Source organism: Lolium rigidum, chromosome 4 (assembly GCF_022539505.1).
Source record: "Lolium rigidum isolate FL_2022 chromosome 4, APGP_CSIRO_Lrig_0.1, whole genome shotgun sequence".
NCBI lineage: Eukaryota > Viridiplantae > Streptophyta > Magnoliopsida > Poales > Poaceae > Lolium > Lolium rigidum.
In genome coordinates this window covers 223,751,578-223,762,214 of record NC_061511.1, presented here as the reverse complement: position 1 = coordinate 223,762,214, position 10,637 = coordinate 223,751,578, and the positions used below count along the sequence as shown (strand labels likewise).

General features: G+C 48.1%; 1 protein-coding gene across 1 annotated transcript; it reads left to right on the top strand.

Annotated features, from left to right (window-relative positions):
* The first annotated feature begins 794 nt into the window (after positions 1-794).
* LOC124648317 (homeobox protein knotted-1-like 2) lies at positions 795-3,172 on the top strand. Its single transcript, XM_047188102.1, has 5 exons — positions 795-1,085; positions 1,180-1,271; positions 1,369-1,440; positions 1,744-1,848; positions 2,912-3,172. Exons 1-4 carry the CDS (start codon positions 795-797, stop codon positions 1,748-1,750), a joined length of 462 nt encoding a protein of 153 aa, XP_047044058.1. The 3' UTR covers positions 1,751-1,848; positions 2,912-3,172.
* The last annotated feature ends 7,465 nt before the right edge of the window (positions 3,173-10,637 follow it).

Here is a 10,637-nt window from a genome sequence, read left to right as displayed (position 1 = left end):
TTTCCTGAAGCACCAAAGCATTATTCTCGATGTAGTTATTGGAATTTGGGTCTCAAATGAGGTAATCGAGCTAGCATGGTATCCTTTTCATTTCGCTACTCTTTTAGTTTTTCGATCGTTATATGACATTGTTTAAATGTTGAACAATCATTATTTAAAACTTTTCAAGAGAAAATAGGCCTATATATACGTTTATGTACGCATAAATATATATAGCCTTAAGGGCCCATGCCCCGACTTCGCCCTAGGGCCCTCCAAAACATAGAGCCGGCCCTGCATCTATTCCCCGCGCATCCGGCACATGGCCACCCACCACGTCTCGATGAATGAGGACGAGCTATCTCCAACGAACCTCGACGATGACTCATGTATTCGATGGAAACCCATTCATTAATCGTCAAGACCATAGTTGGCACATATTGATTTGTGGATAAATAGTTTTTGCTAACAGTACTTACGCACATCAAATAGGGTCTTAGTTTCCCCTAAAAGACCTTAACTATAACTAGGTGCACACATTTTAATTAAAAAAATATACTCAGTTGCCGTGTATTTTTTTAGGGGGTCCAATTGCAAAAGGATTTTGGTCCAACCGAAGAGGCCCAATAGGCCCAGCTGCTCAACGGCAAAATCGGCCCGACCCCACCTTTCTTTCTGTCTTATTTCTTTCTCCTTCCCTTCACGCGTGCGACCTCCTTTTCCTTCTCCATTTGCGCCTGCGATGCCGCCGCCGCCGCTGCGCGCCTGCCATCGCCGATCCGGCCAGTTGGGGCCGCATCCGCAACCGCCACCCAATGAGCAAGCCGCGCTGGGACGGAGCACGCCATGCCCACTTCCCCGACCACGGGCTCGCGATGGACGCCACGGCGACCGCGCCCTCGTCGTCGAACCCTAGCTTCTCCGCGAGCGGGACGGCGGCGGCTCGGCGAGGGAGAAGGCGACCCTCCGCGCCGCCGCATCCTCACCTAGTCGACCCTCCGCGCGTCGTGATCTCCAGCCCCGCGGTTCTCCCGGATGAGGCCTCGGCCGCCGCCGCCAATGGCTATGGGCCTCTGGGCGAGGTCCATGGCGACCTTCACCCGCACGTGAGTCCCTTTCCCAGCCAGCTGATTTTGTGCCAGTGTGTAGCGAATTGTTGGGGTGATCTGAATGCAGTTTTGGTTTCGGCGGGCGATACAGGTGCTGTCAGAGAAGGGGAACGCCAAGTCCATCGCATTCGAGGAGATCACCTGGTTCCGGAGGAGAAGTCTGGAGGAATCACCATCTCAACGGTCTGTTCCCAGCCATTTTCGGCCATATTGTTCTGTGTTCATCTCCATTTCCAGATAAATCGGTGATCTATTAATCCTGTGCAATTGTTTTGTGTAGGCGCATGTGGAGTACGAGACTGCTAAAAGACATTATGCTCATGTGGACTGCCCAGCCACTGATTATGTCAAGGTAACTGTTATGGGCTTAGTTCTTGAATCTAGCGAAACCATCTTATACAGAAATAAGGAAGGCCCTGCATTTTCAATTCAGAAATTTTGGTGACTGTTTGACTGCATTTCCAAATTGATGAAATGAAATACCAAGCTTGCTTTGACTTGTAGTAGGTTTCATCTGCTTCAGCTCAATCCATGATCTCAGAATGGATACTAGGGCATCTGAATTTTCCAATCTAGAGCTTATAGAATCCTTCATTGTCTACTACACACACTGCTCTGACGCTTGTATGCTTTTGATTTGCTGTGGATCATTTAGAACATGATCGCCGGAGCTACTCAAATGGACGGTGGTATTCTCGTTGTGTCAGCTTCTAATGGCCCCATGCCCCAAACAAAGGAGCATATTCTTCTAGCTAGACAGGTTTGAAATTCTGAGAGATCTTTCCCTGCAACGCCTTTTTAGCTGCTATTTTTGCACTTCTGAGACCAATGGATATGTCATTCCTGTTTTCTAGGTTGGTGTGCCATCACTTGTTTGTTTCCTGAAATTCGTGTAGTTTGCAGCTTGTTTCCACCCACTGTTTAATGTTTGAACTGTTTGCTTGTTATAAACTTATATTTTTTTCCATCTACAAATGTCACTGAACTGTATGGTAATTTAGGACAGTCATCTAGCAAACATGAAAATTCCTAACCTGTCGAACTTCACTATGTTCTAATTTATTAAATGTTTAACAGGCATTTAATCAGGGACCACCTAAAATGTTTGTTTTATTAACCTATATATATGAGTCGTACTACTTCTGTTAGAATAAAGAGATGGGCAACATGATACATAAGTTCTCTGCACTATATTTACGTTGGATCCCAGCTTGGAAAGTTCATTGTCTGGATCATCCATCCAATCAATCATTGTAGGCACTCCGTTGGGTGTTTCTACAAAAGCTGTCGTCAGATCAGCGTAGTGGTTTAACTTCTTAGGCCGAAAGCTTGATTGAGCATTTGAACTAATGAGAGTAGATCGATAGGAATTCAGCATATTTCCTCCACCACCGGCTTTGTCCGAAAAGTTGGCTTCGATATCAAACAACGTTTTGTTGGATCCGTGATGGGCCATCGGTTAGCATGATTTAACGCTGCAATATACATATCTCTTCATAGGTGATATAGGGGTAGAGCTAGCAAATACCAAACTGCATGTAGAGTGAATAGCTCCTTAATAATTTTTGCATCGATGTGTCGTTTTCAGTCTTCTACTTTCCCCTCTCATATCTGATGCGTCCTTGTTGTTCCTTAATCTGGGACTGACTCTCCAGAGGCACTAGCATGCAGGCACTCGTTTTCATGAGAATTCCATTTGCGTTCTTGCTCTGTCAGTCAACACATGTTATTTGAGTTCGTTTTTCTCCCCTGCCAACACCACATGCTGTTTTTAGTACAATATTCGTCTCCGTTTGCTGAATTGAATTATGACTTCTCTCAAGGTACAATGCTTAAGACTGGGATCAACTGAAGGTGATGCTGAGATAAATTGTGATGGTGTCTGAATAGGAAACATAGTGATGATGTTCACAGAGTGTTCTTAGTGAGGCATAGTGAGATATGTGTTGAAAATGCACTAGATACTATGTTGCCACTATGTGTTTATTCTTGTATGACATTATATATGTTCATATTGTATGCTTCTTGTATGCTGCCATTATTTTTATATGTTTATAGTTTGATTCCTTTTGGGACTGCTCAAAGTACCACTAATAGGATGTAAGTAAGGGCCTTTCTCATAGTGCCACGAAATGGGGTTTGAGGCATTTTCTTAAGTGCTACAAATTAAGTTTTGGGGCATTTTTAGAAGTGCCACAAATTCAGTTTAGGGACACATTCCAAAGTGCCGCTAATTAGATTTTGAGGCACTTGCCAAACTGCCCCTAATTGAATTTTGGGGCACTTTGCCAAGTGCCCCTAATAGGATTTTGGGGCACTTTTCAAAGTGCCCCTAATTGGATTTTGGGGCACTTTGAGAAGTGCCTCTAGGTAGTGCCCCAAATACCTTTAGAGACGCAAGTAAAGGTGGCACTTAAAAAAGTGCCCCAATAGTTTATTAGAGGCACTTTGATCCAAATTAGAGGCACTTTGAAGTGCCCCAAATTTTTGACCGTGATGTAGTGACAGACGATGCATGCATGGCATGGGACTGAACGGCGACACAAACTCGCCCTCGCGGCCGGTGGTGCTGCCCCTGTGCCATGTGTTGTCGACATAACGATGCTCCAGGGAAATCGAGCGAGCTCTGGTCCCTCCGGGGGAGTCGTCTGGCGGCGGGGGCGGGTGGCCGGCGACACGCGTCCGTCCGGCCGGCCAGGACGCCGGCTCTGGCCGGCCAGCGCTCGCGCGCATTATTGGATCCACCAAATACCGGAGTCAAACTCGAACGGATACCCTGTCGATCTGCAGGCACTAGTAAAAAAAGGGGCATCCGTCTGAGCCTTTCGTACCGGTTTGTTTACGAACCGGTATTAAATGGGGCTTTTATACCGGTTTGTGCGCCCAGGTGGGCGAGGAGCATCTATACCGGTTCGTGAGAGGCTTTCGTACCGGTTCGTGTTACGAACCGGTACGAAAGGTCTTCGGCCCGAATTTCATGTGCATGTGGGGCCAGGGCTAGATCTTTGGTACCGGTTCGTAACACGAACCGGTACCAAAGGGTGCCCACCTATATTACCACGTCGCTCCCGTACCTGGCCCCTGGCCGGCTCTCATTTTTCTCTTCTTCCTCTCACACTCTAAATTTTTTTGCACCTCTCACACTCCAACAAATCTCTATTTTTTCTCCACCATTTTAACAAGATTAAGGGCATACATCTATCCAAGGGTTAGCAATATCATCCTTTCTTCCGGCGTTCCTAATTAGCTCATTTCTTTGGTAGTTTTAACTCGTACTATTTTTCTAGTGCTAGCAAGGTGTTCGATGAAATGCCTAAGTTAGGGATTTTTTTTTATGCAATTTGAGCTGAAATTATGGTATGTTTTGTAGGTTTTAATTAGTATCATCCCGTCCTCACCGCCGTCGATCGCCAGCGTCGTCCCCTAGCCGACACGGTACCACCTCGGTGAGCCTCTTCTTTTTTTTTTTTTAGTTTTATGTGATGAACTTGAATATTAATTAAGTTGGTCACTCATATATCCACGATGTTGTGTACTTAACGATTTTTTATATACATATAAAATGCAGATGAGTCGACAATGGATGTACGGTGACCGGTGCCATCCCGAGTTCATTAATGGCATGCATTATTTTCTCAGCGTGGCTGAGGCAAACAGGCGGTCGAATGGTTTCATGTATTGTCCATGTAGTTCCTGTAATAATATGAAGGATTACTCTACCTCAAAGACCCTTCACGTCCACCTGCTGGAGAACGGTTTCATGCCCAGCTATAATTGTTGGACCAAGCACGGAGAAAGAGGGGTTATATTGGAAGACAACGAAGAAGAAGAGGATAGTGACAACTATCCCTTATTCACTGAAGACGGTGATAGTAGAATGGGGGAAGACGAAGCTGAAGAAGAGTCCATTTTCGATGAGCCGATTTTTGATGACCCGGATGACGATTTGGGTCGGGCCATTCTTGATGCGAAGATGAACTGCGGAAATGAAAAGGAGAGGTTGAAGTTGGAGAAAATGTTAGAGGATCACAACAAACTCGTTGTACCCAAATTGCGAGAATGGTCGAGAAAAAGCTGGCTACCACGCTGGAATTGTCTGCAGTGGAAGGCGAGAGAATGGTACTTCGACAAGGGATTTGAAAAGTTGCTGAAAATAATAAAGAAGATGCTTCCGGGGAGAACGTATTGCCCTCTACTACGTACGAAGCAAAGAAGGTTGTCCGCCCTCTAGGATTAGAGGTGCGGAAGATACATGCATGCATCAATGACCGCATCCTCTACCGCGGGGAGTACGAGAATTTGAATGCATGCCCCGTATGTAGTGCATTGAGGTATAAGATCGGGCGAGATGACCCCGGCGATGTTGAAGGCGAGTCCACCCCCGGGAAGAGGGTTCCTGCGAAGGTGATGTGGTATGCTCCTATAATACCACGGTTGAAACGTTTGTTCCGGAACAAAGAGCATGCCAAGTTGTTGCGATGGCACAAAGAGGACCGTAAGAAAGATTTGATGCTCGAGACACCCCGCGGACGGGTCGCAGTGGAGAAAAATCGACAGAGAGTTCAAGTCATTTTCGGATGACGCAAGGAACTTAAGATTTGGTCTAAGTACGGATGGCTTTAATCCTTTCGGGAGCAGAGCTCCAGTCATAGCACATGGCCGGTGACTCTATGTATCTATAACCTTCCTCCTTGGTTGTGCATGAAGCGGAAGTTCATTATGATGCCGGTGCTCATCCAGGGCCCGAAGCAACCCGGCAACGACATTGATGTGTACCCGAGGCCATTGGTTGAAGAACTTTTAGAGTTGTGGCGTGACGAAGGTGTACCTGTGTGGGATGAGCACGAACAAAAGGAATTTAACCTACGAGGGTTGTTATTTGTAACCATCAATGATTGGCCTGCTCTTGGTAACATTTCAGGGCAGTCAAACAAGGGATACAATGCATGCGCACACTGTTTAGGTGAGACTGTGTTATCACCAGATTTTGGCCAAATCAGGAGATGGGCCGTACTTGAGATGGGATTGAAGAATATACACGTGGAGCGTCTCTGAAGCGGCCTTGCACGAGAGTTTGGGCTAGTTTGCCCATGTATCTGTATATTATGGTAGTTTAGAATTAAAAGATAGAGTTTAGCCCGTACACGATTAGGTGTATTTCCAACGATAGAAAGTCTACGGACTATAAATATGTATCTAGGGTTATTGAGAAAGGAGGACAATCACGTTCACAACAAACACAATCTAGGCGCATCGCCACCCCTTGTTTCGAGGGTTTCTTCCGGGTAAGCATCATGCTGCCTAGATCGCATCTTGCGATCTAGGCAGTATAGGTTTATTCGTTATCTTGTGTTGCTCGTATCGTAGGTGTTTTGGGGCTTGCATGGATGCTTTTCTTATACATATTTGCTTAGCTATGCCGTCTCTCGATATCTAGCTGTCCTTGCACCTATCTTAGGTGTAAGGGCAGCACCTTGCTTGTTCTTTACTTAGTAGATCCAGTCTGTTATAGTTGCTCCTTGTTCTTCAAGAATTAGTTTGATATCCGTATGGTTAGGCCTTACGCTGGGGTTGGATGATCCGGTAGTGCGTAAGGTGTGGTTTGCCGTTCCTTGAAGGGATGTTCCGGGAATTGACTTAACGTTGGTTTTTAGGCCTCTTTTAGGAGTAGTTTTCCATCATCTTTCGTATCTGTTAGGCTCAACTACGCGTAGGATGTTCCGGTTATGCGGTGAAAACCCTAAACTGTCGTGGATTGGTTTAGCTTTGTTTTGATCAAGCAGGATCCCCATGTCATCGTAAATCCAACGTGAACCATGGGGCAATCGGCTCTTCGAGCCGATCCACAGGGCAACCTGAGAGCCGATCGGGCTCGTATTTAATGTTTACGTGTCTACCATGCAGGAAGCTAGTCGAAGCAATCCAACACCTCCCTGACCAGGTATAGGTCAGGTGGCACGCCCTTACGACCGTCAGGACGTGTGCCAGAGCATTTGCGGGACGACTTCGAGGGACCAGGGCCCACCAGCAGTCTTGGCAGCCTCCCGGCTCTTCGTGTTGCTCGCCGCTGCTCGTCGGTGGGTTTTGGCAGGCAACACATTCTGGCACGCCCGGTGGGACAATCTGCAACAACCACGTCAACATCTACAGCTGCGATGTCGGACGAACCAGTCAAGTACGAAGATCTGCCTGAAGAGCACAAGAAGAAGTATGATGAGCTCAAGGCCGTCTTCGAAGCCGATCTCATCGGCTCTTTCGAGAAAACTCGTTCACATGGCATTAGGTTCAAAGGATTCACACCCGAAGGCGTGCTCGAGGGACTAGATCTGTCTCTCCCTTCGGAGGAACGCACCAGAGCCCTGCACCAGGAAGTTAACTATATGGTGGCTCATTCTCTACATCGTCATTCGGAGAGCCTGGTGAACGTCTTCGAACGTGTTGCGCTTCGCGTGGTTCAGGAGATCATGAAGCATCAGTATTCTCCGTCAGGACCTTCCCTGGGGACTCACCAGGGAGAGATACCGTTCCACACCAAGTCGCAACTGCCATTCACGTTTGCAGCTCCACAGCAACAAGGTTCACCGGCATACGTCGTCTATAAGGTTGGAGGTGATCCTGGCGATTACCAATTCATGTATGAGCCGCCCAAGGAGATCCCACATGGATACGTGTGCACATACGTGCCGGACTGCAACAACTGGGCGCACACGAACCAGATTATAGCAGGAGGGATTGCTGGAGTAGGAGGGAGTTCTGGAGCAGATGCTGAGAAACAGGCGTGGCTAGCTAAATATGCCACCGGAATGAGTCATGAAAGCTCAACCCCTGCAGCTCATACCGTAGATCAGATCAGTGCAATCTTGAGAGACCAGTTCGGTATCCTGCCAAAGAAGAGAACAATCGTCTATTCCAAGCCGTATCCCAACGAGTATGACCTGATCCCGCTGCCGCCCAAGTATCGGCTCCCTGACTTCACAAAATTCAGTGGATCGGAAGGGTCTAGCTCAATTGAGCACGTGAGCCGATATTTGGCACAGTTGGGCATGGTTTCGAGCATCGGACCAGCTGCGTGTAAGGTTCTTTGCGCAATCTCTCACGGGTCCAGCCTTTGGGTGGTACACCTCGTTGCCACCAGATTCAGTTCGGGCATGGAAGCAGCTGGAAGAGCAGTTTCACATACAATATCACTCAGAAGCTACCGAAGCTGGCATTGCCGATCTGACGCAGGTGCGGCAAAGGCGGGGAGAAACGGTGTCTGAGTACATTCAACGTTTCAGAACTGTCAAGAACCGATGTTATTCGGTTCGTTTATCTGAGAAAGAAGCAGTCGAGCTGGCGGTGGCAGGCCTCGCAGCGCCACTCAAGGATCTGACTTTCCAAGTGGAGTACAATTCACTGGCGCATATGGTCCAGAAGCTGACATCGTATGAGCAGCGCCATCCAGAATTGTACCAAGACAAGTTCAAGCGCCCGATAGGCCTGGTCGAGGCAGAAGAAGTTGAAGACGCGCGAGAAGATCAGGAAGTCGCCGTAGCTGAATGGACTCGGGTGGCAGTACCCGTGTCCTGCAAATGGGTGAAGCAACCAGGGCCTGCAAAAGGGTTTGACTTTGATATAAGCAAAACTGAGCAGATTTTTGATTTGCTGCTGAAGGAAAAACAGCTGAAGTTACCCGAAGGCCATAAAATCCCTACGGCGCAAGAGTTGAACGGGAGACCATACTGCAAATGGCATCACACGTTCACCCACGCCACCAACGACTGCAAGGTATTGCGCGGACAAATTCAAATGGCGATAGAACAAGGCCGATTAATCTTCGGTCAGTTTGCCATGAAAGTGGACACGCAGCCGTTTCCTGGCATCAACATGGTGGAGCTCAACCATGCCACGAAGCGTCAGCCAGGTTTCTCGTTCGATATCAACATGGCAGGGCTTGTGAACCGCCATGGCAAGGATAAAGCAGAAGCCAGTCACTCCCATGGCAAGGATAAAGAGGAGGCCGATCCACGCGACCGGCCCCAATATGATGACAGACGGTACCTGACCGAGGAAGAAGTGAGAAGCGTGCGGTATCAACGACCACTCTCCGCGCATCTCCTTAAAAAATATGAGCATCAGTATGACCGACGTCGGCGATATGACATGGATGATGAGAGATATCGTCGGTCTGATGCAGACGACAGGAAGTATCGTCGATATGATAGTGACGACGAAGGATATGAGCGTCACGCAAAGGGGAGGTCAAGAGAGCAGGAAGACGTGGACAGACACTGGGATTGTCCTTTCTTTAAGCACTGCTGGGACTCAGGAATGAGCCGATTGCCTACGATCGACAACTGCCCAGAATGTAGACAGCAGAGGAAGGGAACAAATGAAGTTTCAGTGTTCAAGCGTCTAGGGCCCCTCCCACCTCAGAGCAGGCGAGCTGAGTCATCTCGAGATGAAGATTTCGAGGAGTCAGAAGATGAAGAAGAAGATAGATACCACCGGCCAAGGTGGTGCCCTGATGGACTCAGCCATTCCCAGAAACGTAGGGTGCAGCGGCTACGAAACTTGGAAGAAGCCGAGGCGCGATGCACTGTACACGTTGAGGAAAGCACGGCCCGATCTGGCCGTAAAAATTCAGCAAACGTTGAAGACGGAGACGCGCCCGCCAAAGAAAGTGTGGCGCCCCAAGCAGACCAAAGCCGATGCAGAGGCATCGGCTGATACAAACATGGTGTTCATACTCCCGTCAGAGTTTTGTGCTCCAAAGGACGAGGAAGTGTCAGTAGCACAGTTTGACTGCGGTCCACGGCCAGTCATCTTTGAGAAGCCACGAGAGAGGAGCTACAGGCATTTGAAGGCCCTGTACCTGAGAGGTTATATCAATGGGCAGCCTGTCAGCAAGATGTTGGTTGACACGGGAGCGACAGTCAACATAATGCCATACTCCATGCTGCGACGTTTTGGACGCTCCAACGAAGATCTGATCAAGACCAACGTCACACTAAGCGATTTCAACGGCCAAGCGTCAGAAGCACAAGGTGTTCTGAACGTAGATTTAACCGTAGGCCAAAAAACCATCCCTACTTCGTTCTTCATCGTCGACAGCAAAAGCACTTACGCTGTCCTGCTAGGAAGGGATTGGATTCACGGTAACTATTGCATTCCATCCACAATGCACCAATGCATCATACAGTGGGATGGAGATGAAGTAGAGGTCGTTCATGCAGATGACTCGATCGAGATCTCACTAGCTGGCATGAATATTTGGGATGCAGACGACCAAGAGCCGCTCTCTGGAATCAGTTTGGACGGCTGTGAGCGCATCGAAGCTTCAAAAAAAGGGGTGAGGCTGGTCTTATCCACCGGCCTGACAGAGTAGCAAGATCCAAGTCAGTAGACGTACGTGGCAAGGCCGATCCCTGCGATCGGCCCCAAAAAATAGAAAGCAATGAGGTCACCTCGAGCATGTCACGTAGTCCTAGTAGAGCACCAATAAATTGTAAACCCTCATTGAGCATTGCAATGATAAAGGAGGCCGATTCCAGCAATCGGCCAAAATTA

Excerpts from the sequence above, each read along its gene's own strand:
- LOC124648317 (XM_047188102.1), top strand. The coding sequence starts at position 795 with ATGAGCAAGCCGCGCTGGGACGGAGCACGCCATGCCCACTTCCCCGAC. Across the intron at positions 1,086-1,179 it reads ATGGCGACCTTCACCCGCAC|GTGCTGTCAGAGAAGGGGAA; the intron begins GTGAGTCCCTTT and ends CGGGCGATACAG. Across the intron at positions 1,272-1,368 it reads GAGGAATCACCATCTCAACG|GCGCATGTGGAGTACGAGAC; the intron begins GTCTGTTCCCAG and ends TGTTTTGTGTAG.